Source organism: Saccostrea echinata, unplaced genomic scaffold, assembly GCF_033153115.1.
Source record: "Saccostrea echinata isolate AGI-Se365-2 ecotype Australia unplaced genomic scaffold, CSIRO_AGI_Sech_v1 ptg000016l, whole genome shotgun sequence".
Classification (NCBI taxonomy): Eukaryota; Metazoa; Mollusca; class Bivalvia; order Ostreida; family Ostreidae; genus Saccostrea; species Saccostrea echinata.
This window is the reverse complement of record NW_026889765.1, coordinates 4,156,627-4,171,324: the sequence shown is the minus strand read 5'-3', so window position 1 is coordinate 4,171,324 and position 14,698 is coordinate 4,156,627. Positions and strand designations below refer to the sequence as shown.

The following is a 14,698-nucleotide window of genomic DNA, read 5'->3' as shown; positions in this document are numbered from 1 at the left end:
TGCGTATTTTCGCATTGCTGATTAAAAAATTTACTAGTATGATCCATCAATTTAATCTCATATATTTAAAAAATATATTATTATGACAACAGCTGACGAATATTATAACAGCAAGAAAATCTTGTATTCATATCGGGCTCGACATTTTGATAAAACTTATTACTGAAATAATGTCAAAAACATATTTTGCACAAACATGTTAATCCTATGAAACAACAACCAACTACAAGTAAGTTGATTGAAAAAAATGTAAACATTGTAAATGTACCATTTCATGCTTCTTTGTTTTCAAGAACTTTAGTAAAAAGTTCATTGGTTCGTATTTAATCAATATCTGAGGGAAATATGGTGTATGGTGATGGAAGAACTTGCACTTAAGTGACTTAAGCCAGGCCCCAAGACCATAAGCTGAGAACAGACTTAAGTCAAAATTTCAAATCAATAAAACTTTTGAAATAATCTTGATAACAAAACAAAATTTTTACCATATGCTTAAATTGGAATAATTTATACAAACCTGCAAACTTTTGATAACATATGCATTATAAATGACAAGCTGTTCTCAATTTATGGTCTCGAGTAGCTGCAGAACTGTAGCATTATTGTTTTATATTTAAGTCTTTGAATTCCGCCATCCGACAACAAATTCACAACAAGCAAGTTTATTGGTCAGTAGAGACAACTAGAAGGGGTTAGGAGATGGATAAAATTGACGGTGCGACTGTTAGGGTGAGCGCAGATACCTATATTCAGTTTTATTTAGCTCGGGCTCTTCAAATAGCACGTGACATTTAGTATGTCAGGGATAGACATTAACTTTCAGATTCACTTGCCCTTCGGGCAAGTGATCTCAAACTTTGACTTGTCCGAATGCAAAACTTGGTTGCCCAAAATTAGGATGGAACTTAAGACGAAAATTATTAATTACTGCAAACATTATGAAAAGAAAAAATGTGACAAAATACACTACTGTCAATTTGGCAAGTTGAGCTACCTGGTACCTGAAAAAATTTTGATCCTGCATTTGTACATAAATGTATACCGCTTGTAAATGTACTTGTAAATGTAACCTGTTAACACACACTGCCATGCAGCAATAACCCTCCATTTCCTTTTTAAATATCATATTTTTGAAAATTATTTGCGGTAGGATCATTTTGTAATTCGTGATTTTCAGCGATAACTGTGAAGCAACGCTTAAGGAAGATAGTTGCTACGAAACATACATCTTACCTTGATCAGGATACAACGTGTTACATTGTACCTATATTCTGTGCTTGAATAATCTAATTTCCTAATAAGAAGTTAACAAAATTTTGTTAGACGTAGAGTGTATTTCCTACGAAAGAAAACAACAAACTCGATTTTTAAATGAACGGTATAATTCAGAAATGCTACCAAGGAATTTCAAATGCAAAACATTGTCAGTCAGGTGCGTGGCGGAAATCAAGTGTTCAATTTATTGTTTTATCTATAAATTGATGTAAACTAAATAAATATGTACATTTTGTATCAGAAAAATTCACTTGCCCGATCGGACAAGTATGTCGACAACTTCACTTGCCCGAACTGAGAATTTACTTGTCCCGGGCAATCGGACAACCGTTAATGTCGATCCCTGTATGTCTAGACTCTGATGTCACATGACGTCGCTTGTAAGTTGCATTACCAAAACAAAGTCTGAACAGCGCTAATTTTAATAAAGAAGGTTTAATCTACTATTTATCTGCTATACATCCATCAAATCAAGGTGAATTAATTTTTTTCTTGGAACTTCTTGTTACCGCAAGAACGATGTTTGCGGCGAGATACAATACTCAAAGCATTATGGGACCACAGGTAAATGCGGAAAATTTGTTTGGATCAATGTGCAAAGTCTGAATTTTCTCTTAGCCCAGGCGTTGCTTTAAGAGCTTGCAGTGATGAGCAATGCTTCACGCTTCTCACTGCGCTCGCTATAACAGGTTGATTACAGAATATGTCCAGAATTAGGGAATGAAAGGTCATTGATTGACCAAAGCTAAAAGGTGGCGAAATACATTCGAAAGTGTGCAGAAAATTTTGAGCTGTAAATTGCACAATATTTTGCATTACGGGATCTGTAGTGTTATGGTCGAAGACTAATATATAAAACCATAACACTATAGTTCTGCAGCTAGGTCTCGAGGCCAGGCAAGTCTTATTCCATGTTTTGTTACAGCTAGACTAACGTAATTGAAAAATAAAATGACCTGTCTGGGCTGTTTTTTGATACTTTCTGGAAGTATATAATGGGAATGTTTTGGTCTGAAAATTGGAGTATTTGCATACATAAAATTGCAGACTTCATTAAAAATCAAAAGTTTCTTTTTCTAGCAATCAAACCTTTATTTTGCTTTATTCCTAGACTCCTTGTGCAAAAGTCAAAAGACAAAACACATCCCCACCTAGGATGGGGCCAAGATGGTCATGCTTTGAAAACACATCTTCAAATATTTTTTTCTCTTTACTCATCATGTTCATGGGTGTTTGCTTGATTGTAAGTAGCACTTTAAAAAAAATTATTTCCCCTTGTCCAGGGTCCATGTTCCAAGGTGGGTCTTAGCTAGTTGATCATATCTTTTATATACATTTACCGGTAATCTCTAAATCTGAATTTTTTATTCCCTACTTTTGCTATAAGTAGTGTATAGTAATTTAGATCTGTCTGTCATTCTGTGTATAACAATTGTTTCCAGATGATATCTAAAAAGTCTTTATTAATAAACTTTTGCAATGAAACTTCATATATAAATCCCTATGACTTAATGAAAATCCCTATTGATTTTGGGGTCAAAAGGTCAAAGGTCATCCATTCATATACACATGTATTGCAAAGTGATAACTTTAGTTCTCTGCAATGAAATTTTGTATCATAACCCCTTTTGACTTAAAAAAAAGAAGACCTCTGTTGATTTTGAGGTCAAAATTCAAAGGTCAAGGTAGGTTAAAAGGTCATCAATATATTGAATGAGAGCTTTTGCAGTGAAACTTAAGAAAGGTGAAAACTCTCTCAAACTTTTGAAAATCCCTTTGAATATGAGGCAAAAAGGTAAAGGTGAAGGTCAAACTTTCTTTTCTTCTCCTGATGGTTTTTTTTGGGGGGGGGGGGGGGGTTCACCCATTTATTTTGTCCTTAAGAGAGGGACATAAATTCTTTGAGTTAACTTGTCTCCCTCAGAGACAGCTAGCTGGCAAACTGTTTGAATGATTATGGTAAATACCAGGTAGCTAGCTGTTTGCCAAGATATCTTTAAAGATCTTTTCTACACCTAGTAACATTCAAAAATAAAAATAGTGAACAAAGAGTCCTCACCAAATTTATATCACATGATTCCAGAGTTCCAGTACCAAAAGGCAGAAAAACTGATGACACTGGTGTGACTGTCAAGTCCCATGGGCCTCTTGATTTGTGGCACATAACTTATGTTAGTATACAGCTTCTTTTAAATGCAGATTAATTTTTACCAATATATATCTTTTAATGCACTGAGGTAATCATGAATTAAAAATTTAGAAATATGAACTACTAGGTAGAGTAAGTTTTATTCTTTCTATTTACAGACAAAACCATGCCACTTTCACCAAGGAAAATGTTGAGGCAACTAGTGCAACAACAGAACAATGCTGAACTTATCAATAATTTGAAAGACAGTACTTTACCTTTGATGGAAATGTCTTTAAAGGCTGGAAATCACTTTGAAAAAATTGTGAAAGGACTTGATGATTTACGACAAAAATCTTTACTCTGCGATTATACTTTGAAAGCAGACGATGAAAGCTTTGCAGTTCACAAGGTAGTCATGGTGGCATGCAGTGATTATTTCCAAGCAATGCTGACCAGTAATATGAAAGAATGCCATGAGAATACAGTAGAGTTGAAAGGAATTTCAGCAAATGGTTTGAAGATCATTGTAGACTTTGCATACACAGGGGAGCTTAAATTAAACACACAAAATGTTGAAGATGTTCTCTCCGCTGCAACACATTTACAAGTTAGTGATGCTATGGATTTATGCAGCACATATCTCGAAGCCTCGATCTCTGTGCGTAACTGTGTTGACATTCTAAACATTGCAGAACTGTATTCCTTAGAGCCTTTATGTCAAGCTTCCAGGCGATTCATGCTCCACAACTTTGAGGAACTGGCAGAATCAGAACAGTATTCAATGTTGAATAATGTGCAGTTATCACAACTTCTGGCAGAAAACAGTCTCCGTGTGTCCTCAGAGTTTATGCTGTTCAATCTTGTTCTGAAGTGGATTCGATATGACCCAGCAGAGAGAGAACAATTTGTGTCTGAACTGATTGAAAATATCAAGTTCCCCTTGATGACAGGTGAGGAACTTGTGGAGAGAGTCAGTAAGGTTCCTATAATGAAGCAGCATCCTGAATGCAGCAGTCTGCTTACTGAAGCAAAAGATTATCATATTGTTGTCAGTAAGCAACCATTACTTCAAAACAAGAGAACAAAGGTCCGTTCAGATGCACCAGTTCTAGTCATGTGCCATGCTTCCAATTTAGAGACCTTCAATTTTGGAAATACCAAACGAGGTTACCTGAAAGAGGCTATTGTTCCATTGTACAATCCATCAGTAGCTGTAGTGGATAACTTTCTGTATACATGTGGAGGAAAATACGAAGGTGCAGGAAGTAGCACAGACATTGCAACAGCTCGCTGCTTTAGATATGATCCAAGGTTTGACACATGGTTTGAGTTAGCTCCCATGAATGAGCCTAGGAAAGATTTTGTGATGCTGGCTTTGGACTCCAAGCTTTATGCAATTGCTGGACAGGATGAAAACAAGGTAATGCACACAGTGGAATGCTATGACATCATGAGCAACGAATGGGAGATGAAGCAGCCATTGAGTCGTCATGTTTATGGCCATGCAGGGTGTGTGTGCAGTGGTAAAATCTATGTGTCCGGTGGACAAGTGTTTGTTGGAACATGGAAAAAACTCTTTGCCTACACCCCAGAAGAGGATACATGGGAAGAGAGAGCCCCAATGCTGCAGAATAGACTGAATCATATAATGATGGAAGTGAAGGAAAAGATTTACGTTATTGGAGGTAACATTGAGGATGCTTATGGGTTTCCTATCCCTATTACAGAAATCGAAAGGTACTGTCCCAGAGCCAATCAGTGGACGGTCTGCAAAGCTAAGTTTAACATCCGTGAAGCAGGATCTTGTGTTTTGAACAATACAATTTTGATTGTTGGGGGGATAGGGGGAGAGCATTACTTGTCGGAGTATGTTCAGAGATATGACCCTGAGAAAGACAAAGTTGAGATTGTTGAACACTTTGCTACAAGAATCAATGGAAAAGCTTGTGCTATTTTAACTCTTCCTCACTTTATTTGATTAAATGGCATAAAATAATTTTGAGACCTCATGTCGCAGTTACAGCTGCAGTAAATAAATTCCGTAGATGCCATAGTTAATATTTATTGTACATGTAAAACAGTCAGGGAAAAGGAGGCACTAGTACTTATTTATATTTTTATAGTTTTTAAAGACAAAGATACATTAGCAAGGCATCCATGGGTACTTTCTGGAACAGAAATGATTTTGTTGAATTAGCTCGTTCTTTATAGACAGGGTTGTGGTTAACTTTTGAAACCTTAGGGGCCATGTGGGCTCATAACTTTTCAAATTTTACAGGCCCACAATGTGACCCACGGGCCCACATTATTTGTAAATTAAAAATAACAACAAAAATCCTAATTTTTCTAATTGATTTTGTTTTTTTTTTGTAGTATTGATATGTTCGCAGTATATGAATATTTGTCACGTTTTCTCTTTTCTAAAAACTTTGATCCAATAATATGTTCATTACATTTTGTACTGTTTAACTTATAAACTGAAGCGTCTGTGGTTTAACAAGGGGGCATATTAAATAATAAATTACATACAACCTGTGATGAAGTTTGATTGCGATCTTTTATTGTATGCATTTGACATGGTAATTCAAATTCTGTCTGTGAATAACTAGCGTGGAGTGTGTGACAACCATAGCTGATTGTTACAATATTTCTGTCAGAACAATCTTGAACATTTGCTCTTGTATCAACGGAGATTTAACCACTTTGATAAATTGCCATGTTTGATCTCAGTTACGTATATGTTGGAATAATATGCTTGTAAGTAACACAAAAAATCTAGTTTAATAGAGTGTTTTCTTAAAAACTGAAAGTACATAAAATTTAAAACTGAAATGTGATTATGTTCCAGAAAAAAAATCGTTCACCATGTGGGCGACCAGATTTTTAATATCTAATCGCCCACAGCAAATTTTACTCGCATTTGCGAGTGGTTATCCACAACCCTGAGAGAGTATTTGAATGATGTTCCTGCTTTATATCTGCCCTTGATCATGTCAGTATAGCACTTGTTCATCATTATTCACAGATGTTGTTATTTAATATGCGTATATACACTACAGGTTTAATTGTAATGAATTAAATTATAAATGAATATCATCAAAATTATTTATTGTTGAATTGAGGTGTACCGGTACATTATTTGTTTATTCTTTTCTCCTGATTATAAAAAATTACAAGGAGTGTATCAGTATTCAGCAAAGTTTAAAACATGAGAGATATAATTATTTCACAATTTTAGACTAGTATGCTAGTGTATGCACAATTTTTGTTTGAACATATCAGACACATGTAGTACTAAACATGTTTTGTGCAAAAAGACTTTGAAAAATGATTTCAACAGTGTTTTCAAACACTGGGATGATTCTAAATAACTATTTTTGAATGAGTCTGTAGAATTCTGATGGTTTCATATTTATTGACTTTGTTAGTTTTTATTACAAATTGTCATGTTTAAGTCTGAGTGTTTTCTGTCTTTTGACAAGCAAAGCTGTAATTTTACTTCTATTGTTTTTACAGAAATGTAATAAAGATCATCTACACTTGAAATGTTTAAAATGTGTACATGTTGATTACCAGTATTGCTGAGGACTAGTCTCTATGATAAGGTTTACATGTGTACCATTTGTACGGTATAAGTGGTTTATGTATATATTGTGATAAACATATGAAGGCATTCTAATTAAAATTATTTAGATGATACGAATACCCTACGTCTTCTCAAGAAGTGGATTTGGAATGTCTAATTTTAATTAGATTGATATAAAGGTTTCCATAACATGCATACAGATAATTGATCTATGATGTGAATAAACCATGTGTTGAATGCATTTTCTTAATATATTTGTTTAGAGAAAAAGTTAGCATTAACTACATATATATGAGGATGCTTATGATTCAGTTGACAAATGATAGCAACACAGGAAATTTGTGTCAAAATCAACTTTCCAAAACAAAAAACAAAAAAAATTTTTATTTAAAGGAATGGTCAACATCTAAACTGCAACTTTACGTATACAAAAAGTTATAAATGTTTGTATTTATGAAGTGCAAATCCATTTTCTTAGGCATACAATAATAAGGACACAAGCTTTCAATTTTTTACTGACTGAATGCATACATGTAGTTGGCACATTTTCATTTAATGTACATGTAGTTGTATACATGTATTTGTATTTATCTACATTTCCAAGTATTTTTCCTAAAGATTCTTTACAAATCAGAAATCAGAAAACAGTTCATTTTCTCATGAACTACCATGAATGAGCGTGAATATCTCTATTGTTACATCATAATACCATAGTTTAATTGTTGAAAATTCGTGAGGTACATGACCTACATTGTGAAATGTGACATTTAAGGTAGCATGCCTTGTGCTTCACCAACTTAGCTACTCAGGAATAGTATTTGAACACATAAAATTAGCAGGCATTGCTTTATGCTCATTTGTTCCCAGATCTATGTGTAATGGTGACCATACTGTTAATTTCGTTTTGAAACCTTTGTAAATGCAGGTTCCATATGGAAATGAGAGAATAAGAGAGATATCAAGTATTTTTCTATACATTCATGACAGTGTTATGCTAGAGTCTAATTTTAAGGACATACGCAACGTAGTTTGAACTTTATTGTTTCTTTTCCTGGAGTTGAAGAGTTCCAATACTTAAAGGAATTGTGTGCTACATTTTTATATCTATATAATTATGCTGTTGTACACTTCTTCTAAAACAAGTTTTGATAAACAAAACATGTAGAATATATGTTTAGTAATTTTTGTGTATTTTTCTTTGAATTATACAAGAATTTTCATCAATTGATATCTTTTCAAAACCCCTGGTAATGCATGCTGATTTTTTGTCAACGAACATCTGATGGCACTATAATCTTAAATTAAGAATATCCTGAAAAATTATCAGTAAGTAAGGTACGTTGCATATGTCCTTAAATCCAATCTTTGGTATTAGCTGCACCTCTCATGCATATTATCAACCAAATCGTAAATCAAAGACAGGTAAATTCTCAAAAATATGCAAAGCAGTAAGGGCATAAAAATAATTATTTTATTGTATCGCATATTAAATCATTTTGACATTCAAATTTGGTCCCCCCCCCCCCCCTGTATTTGTAGAGTTGTTAAATATATATATACTGAAGCCAATGCCCTGGGTTTGATACATTTGGGAAGGGAGTTTTTAAGTTTTTGTTTTGTTTTGTTTTTTGCTTGTAAAGAAATTTTTGGGTTGGATTTTTTTTTGACTGGGGTGCTCCCCTCCCCCCTTATGATTTGGACAAACTTTAAAGTTATGCTATACTATTTGATATTGCTATTTCAAAAGTGTTTGGGGGGTGGGGTGATTTATGGTTTTCTTGATGTAATCTTAAAAAATCCCACTCTGTAAAATATTGTTTTCAAACTATTTCTCTTGCATCATGGTCTGACTCTTCATTCCCAACATGAATGGACTTTATCTATAACTAAGGATGTGCTTGCCAAGTTTGGTTGAAATTGATGAATGGACTTTATCTATAACTAAGAATGTGCTTGCCAAGTTTGGTTGAAATTGATTTGAAATTAGTAGTTATAGGGAAGATATTGAATTTGCAGAAAGTTCAAATTGAGTTATCATCATTAATAACTTTTTCATTGACAAAATTAGAGGTTTTTTATTTTTTTTTAATCAATATATACAGATTTGGAAGCACACAACACTACTTTCTATTTGTGCAGTTTGCCAACATGATGCTTATATTGGGACTGACCTTGGAAAACTATTTGAAATTACACTTTTAAAACAAAATAAAGTTTCAAAATAGTATTTTATTGCAATGGGCTGAGAAACAAAGCCATTTATTTGACATACTCCTCTTTGTGTGTTAAAGCAGGAAAGGAGAAATTTTATGGCTGGACTAGGAATCGAACCCAGGATCCCTGCATTAATAGTCAGGCACTCTAACCACTGAGCCATCCAGACCGATATCCATGGTCCATTTGGCCAAACCACTCCATTCCTTCCATTTGAAATTGTCTTCACTCTTGGAAGACACACAACCCAGAATCTTTAGCCCCAGACAGGGCTTTCAACTGCAAGTCCCCCCCCCCCCCCCCCCCGGAATTTGTAGAGTTGTTAAATATATATATATATATATATACTGAAGCGGAATCTCAATCTGTCTAGCTGCCTGTCTGTCTGTAAACTAGCATTTTTGACCAAAGTTGGCACAAAACATTTATGGGTAATGAAGATTCTAAATTATTCAAATGAGGGACCAAGCCCCTTTCCAAGTGAAAATAATCAAGAAAACAAAATTAGGGAGGAGTCACTAAAAATTTTTCTTCTCGAGAACCACTGGGCAAGAAAAGATGGAACTTACCTGTAATACATATGAAAGCTTAGTGAGGTAGTGTTGATTTGAAATTGTTCAAATCATGGTCCTCTAAACTAGGATGGGGACCCTATAGGGGATCTTTACTTTGACCATGGAATATAGGCCTGTAGAACACCCACTTTTTTTCTGAGTATAGTTTTTGCTATAGTACACTTTTCTTTAGATGCGGGGGTCATGATTTGAACAAATTTGAATCTACATTTTGTTATGAAGGTATCATGTAAGTTTCAACTTTTCTGGCCCAATGGTTCTCGAGAAGATTTTTTCACCAATTCTTAATTATCTCCCCTTGAAAGAGGGTGCGGCCCTTCATTTGAACAAACTTGAATTCCCTTCACACAAAGATGCTTTGTGGCAAGTTTGGTCGAAATTGGCTTAGTGGTTCTTGAGAAGAAGTTGAAAATGTGAAAAGTTTACAGACAGACACCAGACAAAATCTGATCAGAAAAGCTCACTTAAGCTTTCAGCTCAGGTGAGCTAATAAGGAATAACTGTCTGGGCTTTTTTAATTATATGTATGATGTACTTTGTAATCATAGGCATGTAGTATTGGGGGGACATTGCACCCCCTTTTCCAAACCTTATCTTTTACTGTTAATTTAGTATAATATTGATCACTGAAAGGCCAGCCTTCCTCCCAGTTTCTATTACAATATAATCAAAATCTCCCATATTGATATAATAAAAAAAAAATCCTTGTAATAACTTAAACCCTTCCCCCACCCTACCCCTAAGAGATCAGGGAGAGATGAAAGATTTCAGAGTAAAGGAGGGTTTGTGATAAATCCTTAAAGACATCTTAGACTGCCTTTAGACTCAGTGAGAACTCAACAAGTTTAATTTCATGACAACGAAATAGTTTATTTTAATATGAATCATAAATTTTAACTCAGAACACAGCATCATGTATAACAATTGGAAAACATTTTTTTCACAATTATTGCATTACTTGTCATGCTTATGAGGAAAAACTAGAGAAAAAAATGAATCTTTCTCTAGAAAACCAATCTCTACTACTTGTGTACTTAGTTGCACATGGTGCATATTGCATAACATTAAAATGTACAAAGCAAAGTATATATAGCATCAATAAATTCTTTTGTAATGAAAAAAAAATGTGGAGAGAGCATCCCAAACAATTGAAAATTACTGTTACATAAAAAGATTACCGGTAAAATAATTTGTACATTAAGGCCTGTTGTGCAAATCAAAGAGAAAAAAAGAGAGAATATAGTAAGATTATTGGAATGTTTATTGAAACATATCAAAAGGTGATAATGCAACTAAGAGATCACATTTTTTTTCAAGAATCGGTGCAGAAAATTTTTTTTTTAAAAATGTATTGGCTAGCATATCAAAAAGTGATTTAAAATTTAAGAGGGCTGCAATGAAACTTGAGTTGATGACGCTATCTTAAAAACAATCGCAGCCTGTTGATCTTGAGGTCAATGGTTAAAGGTCAAAATAAAAAAATTCAGGTCTTTGGTGTAAAACATATTTTGGTTACACTGCTCTATAAAAATTTCAAACTTATGTGCAGTCTTACAATGTACACACCCTCTCCTATATTAATGTAAATCTACAATAAGGCTCATCATTTTGCAGATAATACATGTACATGTATCTTGGATTCAATTAACCCTATGCACAGCTTCAAAATTTACAGCTTAAATGAGGAATACAATATACAACTTATGAATAAAATTGGCAATTAATATTTTACCAATAGTGGATAAAATGGAAAAAAAAATGAAAAGGTAATTATGTTGATTTAAATATATCAACAACATTGTCATTATCAATATCAAATTCTTATATACAGTCAGAAATAATTCAGATATGTGAAGTTGCTAACATTTTGTTTATCTGATGTTATTAAGTACTAATTAAATATTGCTTATACATGTACTTTTAAGTTAATGAAAAAGTTAATGGGTGTCTTTACACAAAGAAATAAGTAGAGGGAGAGAGGGAGGTTTTTACTACATGTATATATTTCTCAAACATGAAATTAAAACTTATATATGCTTGACACAATGAATTGCTAAATATTTAAATATATTGTATGAAAGTGAAAAAAAAGTTAAAGAGAAAGGAGAGTTTTGAGATGTAAAATTTATATGTCACTACCCTTGAAAAATTAAAAGAGAAGAAAATATCCCAGAATATCTTACTAACTTGTAAAAAAAAAAAACTTGTTTTTATATGTGCAATATAATGGGTATAATTTTTCTTGATTATCTGATTTTACAGTTTTTGTAAAGTTATTTAAAAATACAATATCAAAATAAATGTTAGTCTGAAATGAACTTGACATAAAGAATTAAAAATGAAACTGCAGAAACTTAAATCTACCGATACTGCCCTTCATAAAGTTACAATTCAAAAAGAAAATAAAAGAATTTCAAAATATATTACAATAAGCTCCTCAAGCTAAAAACTTGAAGCGACTTCTTTTTTACATTTCAAAATACCCGGTAAGTCAAAATTTCATTAAATATCAAAGTAAAAATAAGTTAGGGGAAAAATCAAAATGAAGCAAAATTGAGTTAGGGGTGAGACATAGCCTTGGAGGCATCCCCTGCCATTTTTTCCTGTAAATGTGAAAAGAGAAAGGACTGATCAGTCTTTTCAAGAGAAAAATAGAAAAGAGAACTAGCTTTATTACAAGGATCAGATTTTTTAACTAATTAAGTTTTCAAATTCATATTAACAAAAGAAAGAGAATATTCTTCTTAACTAAAAAAAAAAAAAAGGAAAGAGAAAGGTACAGTATTGTTAAAAAAAAATTGCTGCATAATAGGTAATTTATCCATTTTTCAAATTCTTGCTTTATGTTCAAATTTAAAAAAAATATTAAATAGCAAAATAGTGTTGCTCTATGAAATTGCAAATTCAAACTTATAGCCTTTTATATGGATATAATAAAAAAATATGATAAAATATACATTTACTTCAAACTACATGTATGTGCTTTATGAGGGAAAATTTTTGCATGAACTTGACTTAATTCTTTTTATTTAGAAAGCAGTAAAAAAAAAATTCATACCTCATGTATTAATCAATTAGAAGGAGAGGAAGGGAACTGATCAGTTTTGTTTTCACAAAACTACCTAGGGTGAAAAATATAACTCTGTCTGAATTTAAAAGAAAAAGAGAGAGTATTAAATCAAAATATTGACTTTTCAACAACAACAAAAACAACAAAAATGGAAGAAAATGGAAGGAAAAAAATACATTGAAGGAATAACAGTAACTGAAAGGAAAATTACTAAAAGCTAACTCAGAAAGGTCATTTCTGTGCTTTTCAATTTTTGCATGATTTTGGCATTTTGAACAAAAATTGAAAAATTAAATAGCATTGTTTATTTACTGTTCAAATAGCAATGTATACTTACTGTTGAAAATGAAAAAAAAATATGAAATAGCAAAAATTTTGAACAAAAGAAATTGTCAGTAAGATGCCTATATTTAACATACGAAAAGAATATATACTTTATATGATGTATTTTCATATTTAAATTTTGAATGAGGATACTTTCCTTACAATTCAGAAAGAAGTAAATTTTTTGAATGATCATTAAAAAAAAATCAATATTAAAGTAAAAATGAGTTAATATGAGGGAGATTATATCCCAAAAGATATTTCTTGTTATCTGTTCCTCTGAATGTAAAAAAGGTGGGGGACTGATCAGTCCTATCTTCTTAATTCAGCATTGTTAAAAAAATATTTCTGCTGAAATTGTCATTCAAATAAACAATAAAATTGTTATAAGTTAGATTTGGAAAAAAAATAATGGAAAACATTACTTTTTGTTATGAATGAATTAAATCTAAGTGGATGAAAAATATTTTTCTCTTAATATATTTTAAGCCAAGAAAAAAAAAATGTAATTAACTGCAATGAATAGTCCAATATAATAGTTTGAAAAAAAACATGACACTTTGAATTTAAAATTAAAATACATTGTATTTAAAAATAAATTATTAGAGAGCTTACAATTTTTGTTGCAACAAGTACTTGAGGGAAAATAGAATAATATTGTCCTATTTGGTTAAGTTTCCAAAAAAAATATGTTGTCCTATTTTACACTGAATAAATAATAAAAAGAAAACATTTTTTTAATGACTCTTGTTTAAACATGGACAAATATACCTCCCTTGCTTTTAATCTTACATATTCAGACAAGCACTGATTAAATATTACACCCCTTGTTTTTTTTTTAAAGCTTAAATAACTGATCATTAAAAAATCTTTATAAGAAAATATATATTAAAAAAACCCCAGAGAAAAACACTTATAAACAGACAGACAATAGTTAAGTAACAATCAGCCTTTTCTTCCATATAATATCTTGTGATTTAATGCCTTTATAATAATATGAATTTCAGAGTCAATTAAGTTCTTAATCCCTAAGTGAACTGCATTCTGTTGATATCGGGAGTAATCATTTGTTTTCTAAATCCTATGCAGTTGTTGATGATCAATAATTGCAAGCATGTGACAAGAACTTAAGAATAAGTCCAACAGGTTTCTAGTCTGTCCCTGATCTCTGTATGCCTGTCAGAAATTATTCAGTTACATCTGATGTGGTGGTGCAGATGGTACATGTATGAAATATGGAGATAACAAATAGTAATCAAGTTCAAAAGTCGACCATTAAAACAATACAAATCGGGAGCAGAGCATATATCCATAAAGGTCAGATGAAGTTTGTTGTTAATTAATGTACTCAGCACTGTCCACTGAATTCTGTGAGTTTAGCCGTTTAATGTACTCAGCACTGTCCCTTGAATTCTGTAAGTTTAGCTATTTAGTGTGTCCATCACTTAATTTGTTATAACAATGTACTCAGCACTGTCCATTGAATTCTGAATTTAGCTGTTTAGTGTGTCCATCACTTTGTT

The 14,698-nt window shown here is 32.3% G+C and overlaps 1 protein-coding gene and 1 non-coding gene across 3 annotated transcripts; one reads left to right on the top strand and one right to left on the bottom strand.

Annotated features, from left to right (window-relative positions):
* Positions 1–193: 193 nt before the first annotated feature.
* Positions 194–7,234, top strand: LOC133188356 (kelch-like protein 26). 2 transcript variants are annotated; one of them, XM_061323740.1, is made up of 3 exons: positions 194–229; positions 3,359–3,446; positions 3,583–7,234. In XM_061323740.1, the coding sequence occupies exon 3, from the start codon at positions 3,591–3,593 to the stop codon at positions 5,382–5,384; it is 1,794 nt and encodes a 597-aa protein (XP_061179724.1). In that variant the 5' UTR covers positions 194–229; positions 3,359–3,446; positions 3,583–3,590; the 3' UTR covers positions 5,385–7,234. The 2 variants fall into 2 exon arrangements, with proteins under 2 accessions (XP_061179724.1, XP_061179723.1); XM_061323739.1 differs by lacking the exon at positions 194–229 and adding an exon at positions 2,435–2,518.
* Positions 7,235–9,302: 2,068 nt separating this feature from the next.
* Trnan-auu (transfer RNA asparagine (anticodon AUU)) lies at positions 9,303–9,376 on the bottom strand. The gene has a single exon. It is a non-coding gene; the product is annotated as a tRNA-Asn (tRNA).
* Between the last annotated feature and the right edge of the window lie 5,322 nt (positions 9,377–14,698).